This window comes from Pezoporus flaviventris, unplaced genomic scaffold (genome assembly GCF_033815535.1).
Source record: "Pezoporus flaviventris isolate CSIRO_AGI_PZ_B2104156 unplaced genomic scaffold, CSIRO_AGI_Pfla_v1 ptg000021l, whole genome shotgun sequence".
NCBI classification, from domain to species: domain Eukaryota; kingdom Metazoa; phylum Chordata; class Aves; order Psittaciformes; family Psittacidae; genus Pezoporus; species Pezoporus flaviventris.
Window position 1 is genome coordinate 94363 of NW_026892569.1, and position 21417 is coordinate 115779.

A 21417-nucleotide genomic window follows, 5' to 3' on the forward strand; every position below is an offset into this window, starting at 1 on the left:
AGTTCTGATTTGGCTTTGTGTCTTATAGCATTCTTGCTATTAAAAGCGAGAAAGCAAACCAGTGCAGAGGAAATTCTTCGGTAGTGAAATGATAGGAAATTGAGGCCATTCTACCCACAAAAACATCTCTGACCAACCTCAGGAATACACTAGTAATAGCATGGTTCACTATTACACTGGCCAAAGGCAGGGTCATCCTAAACACTGGTAAGTTCACTCAGTGGCTGGACAATAGAGCCTATTATGACAAGAGACAAGGAAAACCTTTGTTTGCACTTTGAGGACTCCTTTGGAAAGGAGCATTGAGCTTCCAAAGCAGGTCTTGCAGGATGGACCACTGGTTAGAAGCTATGAGCGGGTCAGAATCCCAACTCCACCAGCCTGTTCCATTTGCAGCTCAGCTGAGACTCCAGAAGGTTCTTGCTGTGCATCATCACGCCCTGACCAGCCCAGCACACCTTGGCTAATGACCCCTGGCCAGAGGGCGTACTGAAGCTAGTTTGACAATAGAGTTTGGACCATCCTCAATGGCACATGGAGAAAATGCTGGGGTTTACATCCATATGACTTGAAAATCCTTCCAACAAGCGGAAGCTTCTTCTCACACTCACAACCAGTTCAGTGCCAGAGATTCAATGTACCCAAGAGGAGACTTCAGTCTAAGCTTAGGTGTTTCCCAGCAAAGACCCCCCTAGAAACAACCAGGTTAACACTACAGACAAGGAGACCAAGCTTCTAGACCGCAAATAGGCTTAACTCAGACCTGCATGTGCTCAGACACACCAGCTATCACAGGTACATACAGTGAGCATGTGCCATGAGGGCTGTTTCACTGCCTGCAGTCTGTCCCCACCAGTCAGAGGCACCCACCTTTGCTAAAGAATTTGCTACTGCAACTACATAAGGGAAATGCAGTCATGAGTCTGGCACTTGCTTGTCGGTGATGCTTACTTTTCTTTTATTATTTGTCTGCTCCTTACGTCATCTTCCTTCAGCTATGCACAAGGCACAGCATCAAGACAGACTTGATAAGTTCATTTTGATCTCCAGCAGAACCATGCTACACAAAACAAGCTAGGGTCTTGGTTAAGTGACAAACAAGGTGGAAAGAGGAAAGTGGAGCCAGCTCCAGCTGCTAAATCAGTCACTGTAACAAAAGGATGATAACTGAAGTACGAGACGCTTATCAGATCAGGGATGCTTGGACCATACTCCCTAAGACAAACGCCCTTAAAAGCCAAGGTATCTTCTCACAGGATGGTTTTGCCATTAGCAGCACATACACCACATACCACAGCAAAGCACAGGGCAGCCTCAGATGGAAGAAAACAGCCCTTTGGCCAGCAGCACTTTCCATCATGCTGCTGTGGATGGAGGTGTGGACCTGTCACAAGGGTCACAAACCCAGCTGACACTTTAATTTGCAGTTGCGTCCTCAGACCAAACCTGAAATAGAGCTCAGAGTTGTGGCAAGTTTGGTCAATGTGGTTTTTAATCAAGGGCTGCTGAAGACTCAAAGAACATACACCTTCCTGCAAGAGTTCATTTCATACACAGTGATGCGACATGCAGCAGGACTCTGCTTGCTCCAACTCGCCATTCTCAATGCCAGCAGAGAGCACAAGTACCATTTGAGCAGATCCAAGAGTGGGATGAAGGGTAGCCCTGCAAGAGCCTTATTCCTCCCTGGCACTGCAGCGTGCGTTACTCACTGTTCTCCATCCTCTGAAAGGGCTCTGGGGACCAGACACTGCAGCCATTGCTCCAGAAGGGCTGGTAGAGAAGGGTCCTCCTGCCTCTGCGGAGGCGTCTGGATCCCAAAGGCACTTATTGCACAGCACCTTATTTGGAGACTAGAAACGGCGATGGAGTCACGTCACTACCTCAGGTATGCTTTGTCCTCCTTTTTAGGGAGGGGAGAGGAAAAGCTGCTTTCCAAAAAGTTACTACAACTTCACAACAGCCATTCAGAGCAGAGGTCCTCATTTCACCTCTCCCATGTGCTCCCCAGCACCCATGTAAACCTTTCTGCACAGCCTTTGGAAGGCCATCATGCAGTCTTGGTGTTGGATAACCTACCTCAATAAATCACAGCCAGGGCAGAAGAGAGCTCAAGTGAAGCAAAAGGGGCACATGAACACTTTGGGTGGGTTCCTCCAGCTGCAACACATTTTGGAGATTAATAACTCTAACTTTGAGAAAGTCCCTTGAACAAAGTAAAAGGGAAAAGTCATACAAGATTCATATGGTTGGGACCAGTTTGCTCAGAACAACTGAGGAGTTAGGGATCTGGATAGATAGCAATTTGTCATCATTACTTGACTATAATAGAGCTAAGCTTACATAACAATAGGGAGCTAATTCAAACTTCCTTAAGGATTTTCAATAACTGGAGGGTGCAAGTATTTATATCTAACAGAAGAGGTATCACAGCAATAGGAACACTGCAAGCTCTGGAAAACTACACCACCATCAGTTAAAGCTAAGAAGCTTATATCTGGGCTGCAGCAGAAAATATTTTGCTATTGGTCTTAACTAACTGATTTAACACATCCAAAGGTCTGTGTTTTAGTTAAAAGCAGGAATAAAACCAGACTCTGTGCATACAAAAAGCCTCTTTATTTGCATTTTTCTTTCTGTTGTGGGCCCAGCAGGGCTAATTTCCTATAATTGTCTTCTTAGACACAATCATGTGTTGCACCCTACTATCTTATGTATGTCTGAGCATACATGCAATTGCCTCTCTTCTAGGAAGGGTGGAAGGCCAGCAGTCTGTTTGACCAAAGCTAGGGAGTTTCAACACTCTCCTCACATGTAACACCAGCTACTGGCCAGAAAGGCTTCTTTGGCATGGCAGGGGACACAGTGGCATGAACCTCCCCACCATAGAGAGCTGCAAAGCTCATCTGCTGCCAGATGATGTGGGGCTGGTCATCCCATGGCACCCCATAGAGACCCTGGGCTGATCTGGGGCTGCATCCAAAGCTTCCTTCAGAATACCTCATTTGAAAGACTTGTCTCTGCAAAGCCACAGGGCATCAGCAGCAGGAACAGAGCCATCACTGAGACCAAGCCGGGGGCATGAACATTATTAGGTTGCCCTAAACTTAAGGCACAGCAGGACACTTGTGCTAGCAATGAACACATCTTAGGAGGCTCCCTGCAAATCTTCTACTAACTGGAACTACCATAGTTTTGAGCCCATAATGTTCTTTACGCTAGTGGGAATCTTAAATAAGGCATGTTTCTAATAGCTATACACAGTAAAGGATCATCTAAGTAATATTCACACTGAACTAACAAGAAACCCATATGAAATAGTCTCAGTCCTATTTAATTTCCTAATTCAAGCAGAAAACTAGATGCACTAGCATTAAGCTTCTCAGTTACCTGATCAAGTTACCAAGACTGTTTTCCTTTCAGCGGATCCTACACTGGCAAAAGGTTCACATTAGTCCAACAAATCTGAACTCACAGGTGTTTGGTTAAATGAGGCCTAGCATTTGCATATACGTTCAAGTGCAAGGGCAGTTGTCACTAGCACTCCTTAGGTTATCCATAAACCTGCATCTCAGCAACACTGAAAGCTGAGCTCTGCATTCACAAGGTACAAGTGAAGAACGTGTCAAGAGTCAATCCTCACTTAAGTATGACCTAAACAATGGTCTAAAATTGGACAAACTAAAGTACAAAATCATCAGCTCTGGAGATGATCCCAGGGAAGTGGATTTTTCTTTCCACTTTGTCAGTGTCAGCACTACAGACACTGATACAAGAGAGCAGAAGAGCCACAGCAGCAGAACTGCTGCTCCTGAAACATATCAACTTGTCCAACAGTTTTACGTCTTGGGTATTACATTAGTTCTTCAGTCCTGCTGATGACCAAACATCCTCCTTGACAATACTTGATGCCCAGTGAGGTTCAGGTGTGCTCAGGAGTCAACTCCCAGTACTAGCACAGAAGAAACCTGTTGAAAACATACCTTGGACCAGCAGAAGGGCAGGCAGGAGGGCTTGCCTCGAGCAGGAGACTGGGCTCTGGTAGACAAACTTTTCTGGATTTTAGAAGGGACTCCCTGACAGCACCTACAAGTGGAATAGATTTGTGGAAGTGCAAACAACTACTCTTAAAACACACACTTGCTACTATAATTTTGACTGAGAACAGTGAAGGATTGTTTTTTTTTCCCTCTCATTTTCATAGACAGAAAACATCTATTGTAATCATGACCTGAAAGCAATTCATTTCCCTGCCAGATTCTGAGCAAGCAGTTATCTAAATTATCACACAGAAAAATATCACTAACAAAAGGCTGTCTTTCATCTCAGATTCTCCCCATAGGATGTAAGTCACCAGTGAATGAGTTGGTCTCATCCAGAGTACTGCAGGCACTTACTGATATTAAACTTTGTAGAGTGAGAAGTTTGCTGCCCTTTATTTTAGCAACATAAAGACCAGGAAAAGGCACCAGTATCTGAGAAAAGTATTTCAATGGAGCTGCCAGATCTCAACCTACAGGATGAGAGATACAACACAACCAGAGCCTCTGCAAATAACTCACTCTTCCAAGAGCGCATAGTTGGCAGCATTCCTTTCTCCACTAACAATGTGTGAATTAATGATAACAGAAGGGCAAACTGGAAAGCAAGATGAATAGATTCTTCCACAAGCAAGACAGTGTTTCAGACACTTGGTCTTAATTATAAAACCAAGCCAAGCTGCAAGTAGGTGTATGGAATGGGAAGAACCCACCCAAATTTAATTAAACAGCAGCTGTGCTGGATTCCAGAGTGCTCAGGTAAGTGTCTCATTGTAATCCCCAGTTACCTTCACTTTGTCCTTCCCACCTTGAACGCATGGAGAAGATGCTGAACTTCCATCAGGAACGGGGGTCTGCGGGTACACTCGCACATTGCACTTCAGGAGCTGCTTCTATCAAGTTTCCGTATAACATGATTGATTTTGTCCTCCTAAATACCTTCTCACCTTTACTATTCACATTTCACAGCAGTGATCAAGACACAAGAGAGCTAAAGACATGCCAAGGGCACAAAGGCATTTCACAGCAGAGCAAAGGGCAGAAGCATGCCTGGACCACTCATCCCTCTCCTCCGCCCCATCCTTCCTGCACTGCGGCCTCACTGTATCAGCTCCAGCATTTCTATAGGGTCTGGTCACTATCATAAACCATTCCAAAAATCTCAAAAGGCCCATCCAGCTGTATAAGAATGACAAAAAAAGATAGCTTGGGCATGAAGCACTGAACAGGCAAGGTACGGTGAATTAGCAGCTCTGTCAGCTACTGAGAAGTTACTCAGCCTCTGGGGTACAGGTCTGTGTTCCCACCCTAAATGTCCAGATCCAGGGCAGCTACTTTAAGCTAGGAGAAATACTGATCAGTTATTATATCCTGATACTCTGGATTAAGACACATGACTGACAGGAGCCAGCTAGCTGCCCTTCTGTACACTCCCTGCTGTAGGTGGCACTTGCAAGATGCTCTTTAGTAGTCCAAGCAGACTTGGCAGCACATGTGATGGGAACACAGGGGATACTTTGTCCCCCCTGAAGCTTTGAAATTTTGACAGAAGTTGCCTTCTTACAGCGAGTGAATAAAATAAAGGGAGGTGGTTCTGAGTGACACATTTCCAGGTCTTCAGGAAAAGCAAATCAATAAGTTCAAGTTAATTTTGTGGCTGTTGATGCCCTGAACTCTTCTGCAGATGCTGAAGGGCTGTGCCACCTCAACTACTGCTAAGGGATAGGCAACCAGCCACAAAGCTTCTGGGCAAATTAGTTTCCCTGTGTTCCTCTGATAAAACAGGTTTTTCATCCTATGTCAGGCTCCTTCCCATTGAAACATCTGGAACGATTTTCCGAGGACTATGTAAAATAACAGAACTTAACCTGATTTCTTAGTAGGTAGGGCAATAAACCTCCAACATTTAAAGCTTCCAACAGATACGTACAACTGTGCTAGAAATTAATAATGATATTTGCACAGCAGTTTGTATAAAACAGTCACCCAGCTGCTTTAATGCTTGAGTGTTTCTCTTTAATGCAGCTTTAACACTGCAGGCACAAGCAGCAGCTACTTTCCTAGAAGCATGTATTTTTGCTTGTCTGAAAGCACAGCTAACAGCATCTACAATTAAGTACTAGCAGAAAAACATCTTCCATCTTCCTTATTTCCTACTACTCAGCCATCCCCTCCATTTCCCTAGTGTTTTTATTTGTACCATTTGACTTAAGTGAGCCAGCGACACATGATCCTGTCCAATAGTCCCTATTTGAATTCACTGGGATCACTCAGCCCCTTGTGCTGAGAAAGGGACAGCTTTCCTTTCCCTTGCCCTTCTGATTGATTCTAAAGAGCCACCTCTGATTCAGGGGAGCCATTCCTGAACAGGTTTGAGATACTGCACCCAGTGAGCTAAGAATTAACAATTTACAATGCCTTATCTGCCAGTAATTAAGTCAAAGCTGCTCTTTGTTTCAGTTGCATCAACTGCTTTTAATGCTTTAACACATGAGCAGGGCTACTGAAGGGGAGTTCAAAGCCAGCACACCCAGAAAGGAGAAAGTACCCACTGCAGAAGGAAATAACAGCTCTGGAGCAGCTCGGAGGCTTTTAGTAACTGAAGAGATTGGAGTCAAAGGGTTTGGAGTAGGTGAGTTGGTAAAAGTATGAGGAATCACCAGCATCAGGAAACTCTTGTTCTGCTGAAAACTGCAAATAGCTGCCCTGAAATCTTTCACTTTCTCTGAGCCCCATCGTTAAACAGGGCATCAAGCTAGGACATCATAATACCTCTTTTCCTGAATGGCTGAAATACAATATTTCCTTTGAAAACAATAAAAAGTTCTCAACTTAAACAAATACTCCAGACAGAGCAACACTACAGGACAAGAGGGATTTTGTAACTTGTAAATTGTATTTTATGGGCCTGAACTTAGCTCTGAGTCCAAGTCCCAAATAAGCTCTTTAACCCATGGGCTGCTTTATGATTTCATATCTATAAATACTTGTTCAGTGCTAAGCCGGTTTCTTCATTAAGATCAACATCTGTTTCCCCATGACAGCTGCAGCAGCACTTCCTCCCTTGGGCTCCAGCACAAGGGCACTGTTCTTGGGCAGGGTTTCAGTCCCACAGCTCTCAGAGGGCACACCGGGTGATAACAGCCATCTCCACAGCCATCAGCCAGGTAAAACCCAGTGCAGCGACCAAACTCCTCGTCCACCAAGAAGAGGATTTACAGCAAAGGCTCCACCTTTTCATAATGAACCTGAGCTTCTGCTAGTGGAGACTATAACCAGAAAGCATGAACATGAAAGTAGTCTACAGAGGATGAATAACATTTGGTGGTCTAATTACCAGTTAAGAGATCCAACTTTCAACAGCAGAGGTGAAACTGCTTGTACCATTACTGACAGCATTTATACAAACAAGCCCTAGCACATTTACACAACTAAAAAAACGGCTTTGTGGGCACTCACTGCAGTTTACAGCACTTGTTATCGTTATCACTGTGTGCCTGAATGGCCTAGAAGTGGTTTTGGACAGAATAGAGGTCTCTCAGATGTGTCCCGTAGAAGATGACTTCTGGGCATAGCCCCCATTATTTAGGGCTACCTTTCTCTGTGATGCCAGCCACCTGCCCAAGCACTCACCATTCCAAGGTGAAATCACAGGTAGGGATTGAGGCAAAATGCTCTGCACACCTTGATCAAGGGACATAGTTTAGGAAAAAAAATGAAGTTGTGTCTCCAGTGTATTCAAGTATTTTAAGAGCTCTACATTTTTGGACTCTAAAAGGGCAAGTTCCTAATTCTTAATAGTGTTTCCATTCACATCTGCAGATACATATGCAGAGGAGTTTTCAAGTGTCCAGATACTTTGCTGATGGAGAAGGGAGGCTTCTGTCTCCACCCACATCACCCAGACACTTGCACGCACTGGGACCAATTTATCACACCAGCAGCAATGCCTTTTTCCTGTCCTACAGTCTGCTTCAGATGTCTGCAAAAACCCATTGCTAAAGAACTGCAGGAAGAAAAAGTTCAAGAACCAAAACTTGTATTAACTGAGTAAACTTTACCTTGGCTTTGAGCAGTGCTTTTAGCTTAGTGGGTTATTTTCCTCTCCTGACAAAAATGGACTGAGTTTAGTGAGAACAGTACACAAATTCTGCTGCCTGCACGGTCCAGCTGAACCAGCTCCAGTAACACATGAAATGCCAGCCATCACGCTTTATCTTCGTTTCACGTTTTAACTCTCCATTTAGAATTTAATCTAAACAACCCATTTGCCAAACAGAATGCCGGCCCACTCATGCTGTTTTAATTTCCTCAGAAAGAATCCCATAATACGCTAGGCAAGACATCAACAATAATTAAACCCAACAGTGATTGAAAATCGAATTTTCAGGGCCTTGCAACAGGCCCTAATGAGTTCCAGACTTGCCTTCCCTGACTTGCTCAAACTGGTTGCACAGCACTGCCAAGCCAAATTAAAACCTGACAGCATTCCACCCCATGCCCAGAAAAAGTGCCCTTCTCATGATTCAGGAAATTAAACAGCCGTCTACTGCAAAGACATCCATTTGTCTTTGGACATGCATTATTTAGACAGTGATCCAGGGTCTGTATTTTTCTATCTTTATTATGTCATTCATATCCCTTTTGAAAGGCAACCTAGATGGGACTTTTCCTTTTTTTAACACTGATATGCCCTGTTCCACTCAGGTGACAGGAGACAGGCAGCCCATCAGAAGGATTACATGGACAGAGGGCATCATGTGCTCTTTGTCCCGCACCAGTGCTCTGAGTAGATCTCACAGCAGAACTACACCCTTCCGCTGCAGACAGTCTGTACGGAACAGATTTAAGTGAAATTAGTAACAATGTCCTGTTCTTTGCGCTTCCACCAAGGGGAGCCAAGGATCCTGCCACATGTTTCACAAAGGCTCCGGTGATGGCTGCACTCACAAGTCCCTCATGGTGAACTGTAAGCCCCTTTTGTACCGCTGTGCAGCCTCACTGCTCCATCCCCTGTGGGTGATGTTCAAGAAGCTCCTGGCAGACGGGTACAGTGCAGTGGCAGCTTTACTAGGGCATAGTTAAGCTCAACAGCACAGATTTGTTCAGCTCTCCTTGCTGCCCATGCCTAGCCCTGCTCCCTTACAAGGTACCCCCGCCCTGGGGCTGCTGGCAGGGCTTTACCCTACTCCAACCCTCCAAACCCCATGAGCAGCACTCTAGGCAAGGCAGGAATCGGGCTGCTGTCGGACAAAGCTAGGCTGACCAGCACACAGGGGCAGTTACCCATGAGAAAAGGTCAGTTTTCACTCTTACAGGATCGATCTCCACCCAGAGTCTGGTGATAACTTCCCCAGGGGGCATCCGAAGATGTCCTCCCTGCCCCCCCCCCCCCCCCCCCCCCCCCCAGAAGCTGCAGCAACCAGCACCTATGGACATGCCTAAAAGGTTACCAGCCACAGGGACCCTCTGGCAGAGGACACGTTGCTCGGTCTCTAAGGATGGCACACCAGAGATCTCCTCAGCAGGTCCCCACCAAGCAGGGACAGGGGAGATGGGCAGAGCTGGGCACAAGAAGGAGGAAGGGAAGGAAGGAGGAACCCCTCAATCCCACCTCACAGCACCAGATATTTCAGGCAGGACACAGAGCAGGAGCATCGTGCTGCAGAGGATAGTGCATTGCACAGCCCCAGCCACCCAGATTGCAATGCAGACACAAGCCCTGCTGCCAGACGCTAACATTTGCCCGGGACAGCCTGTAAGGAGCATCCTGTTTTCCACAGAACTCGTCAAATAGTTTTTCTTCAGATCCAGCAGTTGCACAGCTCAAACCCAATAGGACAGAGGGAGCCACACCTCAAAGGCAGGCAGGTTGAGCTTCCCATCCTGACAGTCCGGGAGGGAACTCTCAGGACAGCATTGGCAAGAAACATCTCAATAAGCTCCCAGCACACAGTGCCATCCAGCACCAGGAAGGTCCCAGCAGAACCACAGAGGACAGTCTCAGGGCACAGCATATGATACTAGGCAGTCAGGGCCATCTGGCACCAGAGATGGGATTACAACAATGTTGAAACCGAGAAGTGCTGACATTAGGTGTTTAACTCATCTCCTAATTATGCAGTGACAAAGGTACAGAAAGTAAGGTCACAGGAGCAGCTGCTCCCTGACAACCCATTCCACACAGATTTTTATTTAGCAATTAAAATCCCTTCCATTCAGCCATGCCAAGAGGGCCTTTTAGTTATTCTGGTTCTTTTGCTCATCAAAAGACACCGTGGCCAAGACCCAGGATATCCCAGGAAAAGCAAGCCTCTGACAGCCAGAGCATAAGGCACAAAGGCTTTCCAGCGGGTCTAAAGGGAGACCAGCAACTCCCTCCAAGGATACAGGCGCTCAGAAGAGCAGTGGTCAGAACCTCACACAAGTTAGTCTAGCCGACAAACAGTTGCTTTTTCAGCAAAAGCCTCGTTGAAGTTGGTTTCTTGTATAGGAATAGGCTCAAACCCAGATGCAGTGTGCCTGGGCAGACCCGGAGATGGGTTTTGCCCACTCCTCGTCCCGGGCGTGCTTTGCCCCCTCCTCCTCGCCCATCGCAGCCGCTGGTACTGCACAGGAGATGACTGGAGGCGAAGGGATCGAAGGAAGCGGAGCAGGTTAAACGGGGCAGCCCTGGCGCGCCTTCCCGAGCACTCAGTCACCCCCGGCACCACGCAGCCCCGGCGAGGAGGAGAGAAGGGGAAGCAGCACCCCACGGGTCGCCCCGATCTGTCCACCGCTCTGTGCGCTCCCCGCCACCGGCGCGGACCCACCTTCTGCACCGCGGGGCTCAGATCCATCCCGAACCGCGTCCGCCACTCACCCTAGGCGCGCCGCCCGACGGCCGCCTTTCATTGGCGATCGCTGCTGCCCCGAGCATCCCTCAGCCAATCCGCCGCCGGCGACAAACTTTTCTGCCCAATGGCGTGCGGTGGGGCGGAGCGTGCTGACTAACGCGCGCACGTGTACGCGGCAGAGCCCCTCCGCGCCCCCCATCCCATCCCATCCCATCCCATCCCATCCCATCCCATCCCATCCCATCCCATCCCATCCCATCCCATCCCATCCCATCCCATCCCATCCCATCCCATCCCAGCGCAACCCCCCCAGTTCCCCAGCGCAGCTCCGGTGGCTTAACTAAGAAAAAAAAAGAATAGGGCAAAGAGAAAAAGAGAAAATAAAAGTGGTTTTAAGAGGGTCTGCCTGAACTGGGGGGAGGAGGATATGCAGGGGAGGTTGGATGGGGGCCTGGGAATCTGGCCCCTCGCAAGGCAAGTCGCCATTCATGGCCGGGCTGGGGCTGTCCCTCTGTCCCACCGTCCTTCTGCCCTGCCGTCCCAGGCTCTGACACCAGGCACAGGGAAATGGATTTCTCAAATCAGGCAGGAAAATGCTGGGAAAATGTTTATCACAGAAGACAGATGAGGAAATTTTTGCAAAAGAAACTCTCCAAACCCGTGTTCCTTATGTTATTTCAATATGTCAAGCATTGAATGACAATCTATTATTGCTTTTGGGGGCTTTGCTTTCACATGAAATGGCAAAGTCTTCTTTACAGCTTTCAACAAGCATTCCTGCCTTGGCTGGGAGGGCCCAGCACAAAGCCCCTTTGTGCAGGTGAGGGTGAGAGGGCTCTGTGTGCTCCTGCTCGCAGCTCTGTTCCCTGGTTTCTCCCTCTCCGCTGTCTCCCGCTGTTCTCCTTCCTCTTCATGCCTGAGTCCAGGAAAAACCCATGCTGAAAGAGCAGAATTCAGGATCCAGCTGCCTGCTTATGCTCTGTGATCAACACAGAGCTACCAGGAGCAAGAATGCAAACACAGCCCAGGGCTGAACTCTCTGTAATTTGAAGAGAAAAAAGAAATCCTAAACTCTTGTGTTGATTTAATATCTCACGTCAGTATGTTTTCCCAAGATTTCTTGCATACGTTCCTGCAGAGAAAGGAAACAGATATCCCAGCCTCCTCTGTATTCAGTTTCTGAGGGAACTTCACGATTAATTGCGTCCCTTTTCCTCATTGTCACTCGTGTGACCCTGGCAGGATTTATTAGCGCTCACATCGCATTTTGTTCCCCAGCACCTGGATATGCTTTTCGAAAATCACATAATAGCCTGGTTTGGGTTGGAAAAGGGACCATAAAGATCGTCTGCTTCCAACCTTCCCACCACAGGAAGGGACAAAAAGAAGCAATACAATTTGTAGCAGCCGTGTGGAAAGGAAAATGAGTGAATGGCAGCAAAGGCTGGTACCTCACTGGAGGAGATGGGAACGCAATGCAGGTGCCTGCGTTTCCCTTCTCATGCTCCAGTCATGCTCTGCTTTGCTTCTTACAATGTCCCTCAGTCTGCAGAAGAAGGAAAGGGCTTTCTGTTGCTTTCTAGCCATGGTATGGGTTACCTGGGTCTATGCAGAGAGGGGCAAATCTGCCTCATGGGGAACTGGGTGCCCACTGAGTTCTAAATTCTCCAGTCCTGCCTCAAACCCACTTAGGGACAGTGGCAGTGCTATTCCACAGCTGGTGAGTGTGGGGCTTTCCTCCACAGCCATGCACAGTGCTGGGTGCTCTCCTGCTCCAGCACAGGACCGAGTGGCTGATGCCTCCCAGGATCCAGCACAGGGAGAAGGGATTCACTCTGTTCAAGAGAAGCAATTGGGATGGAGCTGTGTAGGAGATGCTGGCCTGACAGAACAAGCAGGCCAAAGGCATGAGGGGCTAGCAACCCCCTGGGATTGGGAATGTGCTCTGACACACAGCGAGGATGTCTGTGGCTTTTTTAGAAGTATTTTAACATCTTCAAAAAATCTGGGTTAAAAAGCAATGGCAGAAGAGAAATTCTGGCATGATAAAGTCCCTCTGGGGAGGGCGTTTGAACCTGACCTTCCAGAGGCATTTTGGGAGTGAGTAGAGGGAACAGCACCAGGGATATTGTTTTTCAAACCCATGCTGCTTTTCAAACCTTGGCAGCCACAAGAAACGTTTGAAATGGCAATGAGGTGACATTAGCTCCCTTTCTCAATGCATACAGCAACCTGGGAAATAGGCAAAGACATACAAAGGGATTTCTGGGAGCCACGAGGCACAGGGTGAGAGGCCAGGACACCCCAGGGAGTGCTAACATTGCCCCACTGCCACATGGCCCCAGGGAGAGCTGCTACAGGTCCCCATCAGCTCCCGTCCTCATTCACAGCTGGAAGGCACACTCCAGCCAGCATGGAGGGAAAGCGATCCATTTGTGGGAGGCAAATCTGTGTTGTAGGGAGAGGTTACACAGAAAAGTGCTGGGTTTGGGGGATTTTAGTTTCTTGGGTTTAGTTTTAAATAGTAGCTGTAAAGCTGTGCACCAGCAGGCTCCGGGTGCCAAGGTAGTGACCAGGCTCTCCCCACGTAGCAAAGGCTTTTCGTCAGCATGGAAACAATGCTTGACGCAGTGTGTAATTAGAATCATAGAATCATAGAGTGGGTTGGAAAGGAACTTAAGGATCGTCCAGTTCCAGGGATACCTTCCACTAGACAAGGTTGCTCAAAGCCCTGTCCAACCTGGCCTTGAACACTGCCAAGGATGGAGCAGCCACAGCTTCTCTGGGCAACCTGTGCCAGTGCCTCAGCACCCTCACAGGGAAGAACTTCTGCCTTTTATCTAAGCTAAATCTATTCTCTTTCAGTTTAAAGCCATTCTCTCTTTTTCTGTCATTACACACCCTTGCAAAAAGTCCCATTAGGCTCTATGATTTCTTAATACTGGAAGATAATAAAGCCATGATCAGAATGTGACTTAAAAACACTCTAGATGCTTATATTTGCATCTGGAGTTGTTGTAGTTCATGGTAACCCAATTAAGTCATGGCAAGCTATAGTTAAGTGTAGCCAGAGTGAAAAACTAAATCAAGGGCAGATTATTTCTCGTGTTTAGAACCCCCTTGAGAAGCTCCTGATGGTGGGTGCTCTCAGACTTGGGAAACTCAGCCAAGCCAGATGGTGACCATTTTAGTTTACAGATTTCGGAACGACTCAGCCTGTCATCAGGAATAGACAACCATAGAAGCTGTCATTGAGAAGGAGATCTGCTCTGGCATCACGGCAGGTTGCGATGCAGAGCAACATGCAGTCAGGGAGAGGCAAAGGCAAGCTGAAGACGGCTCTGAGGAGGACCCGGCCTCTCACACTCTGCCTCGGGAAGGATGCCAGCACCAGTTATCACTGACGGCCTCTGAATAATGAGTCTGCGCTATACTTAGCTCTTTGCTAGGAAGAGACAAAATCATTCTATGACTAAACACAGCTAAATCTCTGCAGTAGTCATTCCCCATAAATTGCCAGCAAATGGACAAAGGGGAAAGATGCTCAATTATGAGAAACAGAGATTTCAGCTTCCTGTTGATTCACCAGCCACTTTTATCAGGGCAAAACTATCCCCACTGAGGTGTCACCAGACTATTGCATCCTGAAGTGCACTCAGTGGTCAGCTGAGCTCTGAAGGCAGAAGCCTGTACTTGAACAAAAAAATAGTTGATAGCTGATATAATGGCAGCAAAAGGCTGGCATTAGTAATAATTTCTGAAACAGAGCTCCTCGCTTCTTCTGACAAGATGCTGAGGGTGAATCCAGACTTCCCGTCTCTTTTGGGTTGGTCTTTATCGGCCTGCAAGGTCAGGAGTTTATTGAAGTCACTGAGGACAGGGGAGGAAAAGACGTATTAGGTCATCTGTCTCTCCTTGGGCATCATTCTCTGTGATTTAGAGCGACCTAAGCAATACTCATTTCTTAGGTCAGAATCTGTACTTTCTAAGATGGATTTTGCAAGGTCTAATTCAGTTGAGTTTGCAGCTTTATTCCTCATTTATATTCCTGCCGCTCGCATTGTTTCAGCCGTGGCTTTGAAGAATGGAGCAAGTGGTTTTCCAGCCCTTCTGACTCTGAATCTGGGGGATGCAGGCCAAATCATCCCTGCCCCTTCCCAAACCCCACACGCTCTCACCAGATGCTCCACTCAGCAGAGAGGAGCAGGTTGCCAAACCTGGATCTCTGGTTTTAATCCTGATCCAGTTTTAATCCCTGATCCAGTGTGCCTCAGGGCTGCACCTCGAGGTGGAGAGCCTGGCTCAAGGCTTTATCCTCATGCAGCAGAGGCTCACCAAAAGGTGGGAAGAAGAGGATGAAAAAGGAGAGGAGCCCATCAGGTGCTGAGGTGTAGACAGGCATCACCTCCTTTCTCAGGCATCTCAGGGAAACAGGATGAGTCTCAGGGGAGGTGAAAGGGTGACATGGAGCAAGGTTAGCTTGAAGCTGTGTGGCTGGGGAGTCGGGTTTAGGCTGCGGGATTGGGGTTTAGGAGACAGAGCACAGACAAGGCTGAAGTCCTGCTGCAGGAGAAAGGCAGTGCTGGAGGAGCACAAAGATCTTCTTAGGAATGTCTTGATTTCTTCAGGAATCCCACATGGAGGAAAGGGCCAAATTTCTGCCTGGAACTGATGCTGAGATGCTTTGTTCTCGAGAAATAAAAGGCACCACTGCAGAAAGAGGAGTGAAAAACCTTGGAGCTGAAAGTGAATTTTGCTGATAACCAGAAGGCTGATGCCTCTGGGCTGTCAGAGCTGACCCCAGCCTCACACAGCCCTGGCCCTGCTCTGCCCAGGGTGGACCCACACTGATACTGTGCATTTAAAACTGCTGCCTGACTTGCTCCTTGGCTGATGCAAGTGAAAACTTGGTCCAGAGGCAATGACTATAAATTTCTCATGCCATGAGCTAGTTGAAATCTCAGAGAGCCCGCACCGATGTGCTGGTGTGGACCACCACAGCCCCAGCGACACAGGAGTCTGTATGAGCTGGCAAAGCCTTTTGCCTCTTTGAGAGCAGCCTGTGTGCTGCAGATCAAGCAGCTAATGCTATGGTAAAAGGGATTACTGCAAACTATGCTGTGTTTTCTAGTGAGAGAATTTGCGGTATTACATTCCTGGCTAATTTTCAGTTTTTCTCTTCTGTACAAACATAAAGGAATAAATGAAGTAGAAAATACTGCTCTGCAGCTGCTTTTGCTTAAGTTTTTGCCCCTCTTCCATGAATGTAGTAGTAGTAAAACTACAGATTTGGTTGAAATATTTCTGAAGAAATTTTGATCTCCTGGAGTCTCAGAGCAAAATCAAAGCAAAAGAACAGGAAAATAAATGGAAGAAACAAATCAGAAAGGCAGACAAATGACAATTAAATCCAGGCAGCTCCTTTTCTATTGATTATTGAATAAAACAAGCCAAATTCCTCTATGGGATGATTTTGCGCATGGCTGGTTTTAAAGAGATACATGATTGCAGTGGTGAGAAAAAAATAATACTGCATCAAGTCTAAGACATATTTTGTGGCAACATACTATGTTTTTTTTCACTGGTTGTGATCAAATGAGTCATCTTGCTTGTAGTCAAAAATAGATCCAGTAATGTAGATTAAAAAAATAAACCAGCAATACATGTGGTTATGAACACAGCTGTTACGATATGGGTTGCCTAATTTGGGTATATTCATGAAAAGTCTTTCTTTCCAAAGCTTTACGCAGTTAGTTTCATCATCAAAGGATTATCTGTAGTGAGTAAAGCTCTTGAAGTCATGTATCAGTCTGAGTCTCTGAATCCTGTAAGTCTATCCATAAAGTAAGAAATGACATAGTGTTTATGAAGAAAATGAATCACACTTTTTGCCATTTTATTTTGAATCAAAGACTTGTTTTCCACTTTTGCCTTGGCCATGCTGCTCAGAGGAAGTTGTTCCCATGTGGATGGACCTGTTGGGAGGTGGGTGCCTGGCACAATCAGCTCAAGCCCCATTAGCATCCCTTGCCCAGGTGGCCACGCTGCCAGGGAAGGAGTGGCTTTGTCCACCTGGTAGGAAGGCAAATCTGGGAAGGGAAGAAACTGAATGAGGCAAAACCTCCTGAGAAAGCTGTGGGCGTACACGAAGAAACTAAGAAATGTTCCAGAAAGGAGGTTTCAGGGCGAAGGGCTGCTTTTAGCTGACGTATGTGGCTGTAGAAGGTCAGTAGATGGATCCAGAGGGCACTGTTCAGACAAGGCACTTGAGATGATGGGGGTGGTAGGGCAGACAAAGGCCAGCTTTGGAATGGCCATGGGAGCCAGCTGTGGTGCTTAAGCCATAGTGAAGCCATCCTGGAGCAGGAAAAGTTTAGTTCAGGGTTATAAATCTTTTCGCCTACAAATGGCAGAGATCTCTGATCCAGCAATGCCAGTTCCTTATTGTGCATTCTAAGTACATGCATATAAAGTAGTTGCCTTCAGGTCTGCTCCTGCGTCAAGTATCTGTGTCACCCTCCCTGTATGTTTCTGTATCAGGCTGCTGGATTTGTCTTTACATGAGGACTGAAGTGTTAGGGCATTAAGACCCTTACTACCTGAGCAAGAAATCTTAGAAGGTTGGACAGAGCTTTGGATGACATGGTCTAGTGTGAGACGGCCCTGCCTATGGCAGGGGGTTGGAACTGGATGATCTTAAGGTTCTTTCCAAACCAAACCATCCTGTGATTCTATGATTCTATGAATACAAAAGTAACAAAAGCAATTTTTCAGATTGTTGTAGTTAAAAAATAGAACCATTAACAAAGTAGAACTAACCTTATCTGATGCTTCTGAAGAAGAGTCATTTTATGGATTATATAGATTTTCATTATGACACTAAGAGTCCTTGTTCAACTTTCCAAAGGGCACATCTGAACACAACTCAGGAATCTCAGAAAGAAAAATACTCAAACCCAAAGATTCCTCCTCTTCAAAGTGCCTTCTTAATTGAAACACAGCCCCAAAAGTGTCTTTCTCAGCTTCAACTTCAAACCCTCTTTTGGAAGAATTTAAGACCAGCCTTTCACAAAACATGCAGTGATGCCTGCTAGACCTGCCAAATGCATGCCTGCACCCCTAGGATGGACAAAGGATGAGGACTTCTTTCAATACCCTTTATGAGGAAAACACCGATTTTCATGTTCAGGTTGCGCCTGTTTTCCCACTTTATTTTTGTGTTGCCACTTGCAGTGTATACCCAAAGGTGCCTCACTCATTGACTGCCCATGTAATCATAGGTACCAGTTGGAAGGATCTGCTCCTGCATGGTAACATGTTGCCATTTAAATCACTACCGGGATACTTCAGTAGCTCCTTTCAAAAGGTTGCCATATCACCACCATTATTCACTGTAGAAGGACCCATTGTAGTTTGATAGTAGGTGTCCTGTTTTCTTAAATTAATGATATACTGCAGAACTGCTAGCATGTATTTAAGTTGCCATTTACTACAGTAATAAATATTAATCAGCCTCTAAAAGAAGAAATGTGCCATTGTTGGAAGGAAGTAAAAGAAAATTTTATGTTACCCTGGGCTGTCTTGTTTCTGCAGGGAGAGAAGAAAAATGGTGTTTATCATTTGGTATTTCAACAGAAAAACACTGTAGGCCCTTTCAAAATCCATCTAGCTTAACTGGTTGCTCCCAAGTTCATAAAACAACTATGGATTTAAAAGAAAGTATTTATTTCCCTATAGTTTAGCTACAGTTTATCAAATGTTCTTGCAAGCTGAGACCACGCAGCACTTAAAAAATGAACGGCATCTCTGTACCATACGGGCTGTTTCCGAGCAGTGGCAGACAAAATCACAAATGTAATATTTTCCATTATTTAATGAAATGGTTGTAAGGGCACCAAACATCACCAAAGGATTCCAATCCAAGTATGAGCGTACATGCCTAAAACATGAGCCCAGTTCCAAAATGCAAACTCTGCCTTGCAAAGAGACTTTCACAAGCCTATTCACTAGGATGGCCCCATGTAATCAGCTCTGCGTCCATCTCTGCCCTCACATTGCTGATTACTGCATCTGTTCAGTGGTGTGGGCTCTGGTAGCTCTCCCAGCCTCAGCAGAGCTCAGACTGCTGCACTACAGGCTTTTCTTCACTTCACAGCCCTACGAGCCCCTGTTGTTATCTCTTCTTGTTCTCCAGGTGTGGATGCCAATAAAAATGTACTCGACTGTAAAAATGTGCTGGACTGTAACTACGTGTTTGCACAGTCACACTCAACAGCTCCAGAGAGTCAGGCAAATAATCCTCTTGTTACACTTGGATGGTCTGAGGACAGGAGGCAGAAAGGTTTGCAGGGAAGGTAAAACCTCTCCAGACCCACTGATAGAATTGGAACCTGTGGTGTGGGTAGAGTTGGGGTCTGATGAGGTCTGCCAGTTCAAAAGCTTTGGCTCCTTTTTCCAAGTGTATGAAGTCACATAATAAAAGATAGGATCCCGTACCTTACCCAGATTTTGTCCAAAAAGGTTGAAGGACAAGGAACTTCACAAGACCTGCTTACATGAACAGGGCAATTCTGCATTAGAGCCGTAAAGGTTCATCCTTGTGCTGTAGCCACAAAATGATCTTTTCCTTTGGACAGGTTTTTGTACTTCTGTCAGTAAGAAGTCCACCTGTTAACCAATAAAGTCCTTTGTTTAATTAATGATTAACCAAAAATGACTAAGACTTCAGACCATACCTAGAAATCTGACACACTGCAATCTCTGTGTCAACCCACAATGCAGGTTAATGGGTTGGTTTAGGCAATCTTAGCTTTTGAAAGGGATCTGCTATGATGGAAGGGAAGGAATGGGCTGTTTTCACCTCTTCTTTGTCCTGGTTTGCAGTTCAGAATCAACTTGTCAGTATGAATTTCTTCTTTTTCAAAGCTGTAGGAGCCATTTTTGTGGCACCCTGAGCACACGGGGGTGAACTTTATGAAGGGGGAACTTTATGAAGCTGGGGGCTGAATGCCATGTGTGCACTTACCTGCCTCATCAGGCAGTTGAAGTGCCTTTCCAAACCTGGCTCAAGCAAAAAAAGGAGCAGCTTAGACTAGCAGCTCTTTTTACCATGAACAGTGAATTTCCTTTCTTTTTCCCTTTCATTTCAGTTCAGATCATTCATTTTCTGTTAACACAGTGTAGGATTTATGGCTGTGATTTAGTAGGTATGAGTTACCTATTCCTGTCTCAAACATGTTGCCAGAAGTCTGGCATCCTACCCCCTCTGACATTACATGGACATTCCCTTATTTATCTCCATTTCTCCATTAGTTTTGTGTTAATCTTGTTTATTACCTCGTTTTTACTCTTCAAAACCCCATTCATCTTGCAGAGGCTCCCATTCAGATGCTGTCTGCTAATTTGATTTAAGGAGCTGTAACTCTTCTGACCTGTCATTGGAAATATGCCCTCCTTTAGCTCAGAGCTGCTTTAAGGAGCTCACAGTCTGAATCAGCATTGAGATGGAGGGGTTATTAAAACACATCTCTGTCTAAAGAGTCATGATGGGAGAGAAGCACATCTGAAAATGACACTTCCCAACAAAGGCCCTCATGTTTTTTGTCAAGTTTGATCTGCTTGCTGCTTCAGGGAAGTATAAACACCAGGCAGGGTCACACACTCCCCTCCTGCTCTTGTAGCAGGGGCCACACGTACTCAGAAACCTGCAGGAGGGGGAAAGTGAAACCTCAGATTTTTCAGTTCCCAGCTGAGATGTGGAGACACTGTAAAACCATTATTCCCCATTAACACTCTCATCTCCATCTGTCTAGATTGGGTGATTCCCAATACATGGCCAGAGCATAGGCACACACTGGAGTGAAAGCTAGAAGATGCTGCTCATTGAGCAGAGCAGTTTCACATGCTCCAGGAAATGTCAGCTGCTTCGAGATCTCTATTAATCACCTCTGGGTCTATCCCAGCAGTGTTTCCTAACAAACCTGCTCGAACAAGTCTGCATCCTAAAGCCCAAGCATCCTCTCTGCGAGTGCCAGGAAAGTAATGGAAAAAGAGCCCAGAGACAGGGAAAGGCAGGCATGCTGAACTGGGAATGGAGCTGAGAGATACGGCCAGAAGTGCTAAACAGGGGACATTGGATGACTGACATGTGATGAGTATGTTGTTGGTGATTTCTTAGGGATGCGGTGCTGAAACCCCTAATTGGGAATAAAGGAGAGGATGTTTCACGATTTGAAAAGATAAAGTTGTATCTGTTCCCTGATTTGGTCTTTGAAACATCTCCCTTCTGGGAAATTCATATAAATGAGAGACATACTCAAGTTACCATCTGAATAGCACCAATATATTAATATTTCAATTCAGTAATGGAGGCTCCGTAAAATAAACAATGCCAACATGTAGAACTCAGTGATGTGCAAAATAGAAAGTCTCTTCTCATTTGCTTGAAGCAGAAATGATCATGTTTCATTTAAGCTCGATAGCTTACTCTCAGAATGGTGGTGTGGAACATTTTTCTCTGTATGCATCATGAATGGAGTTGA

At 46.1% G+C, this 21417-nt stretch overlaps 1 protein-coding gene across 6 annotated transcripts in view; it reads right to left on the reverse strand.

Annotated features, from left to right (window-relative positions):
* Window positions 1-19502, reverse strand: part of LMCD1 (LIM and cysteine rich domains 1) — a 38178-nt gene extending 18676 nt beyond the window's left edge. The window contains exons 1-3 of one of the 6 annotated variants that reach the window (XM_061455678.1): window positions 10853-10946; window positions 3984-4086; window positions 871-1060 (exon numbers count right to left, since the gene is read on the reverse strand). Coding sequence is in view for 3 of the 6 variants with exons in the window: in XM_061455674.1 (XP_061311658.1) it covers window positions 3984-4086; window positions 19373-19452 (183 nt within the window). In the remaining 3 variants the exon portion in view is untranslated. Of the gene's footprint in view, window positions 1-870; window positions 1061-3983; window positions 4087-10852; window positions 10947-19372 lie in introns of those variants that run through there. The other 5 variants (XM_061455674.1, XM_061455677.1, XM_061455679.1 and 2 more) reach the window with 5 other exon arrangements.
* Between the last annotated feature and the right edge of the window lie 1915 nt (window positions 19503-21417).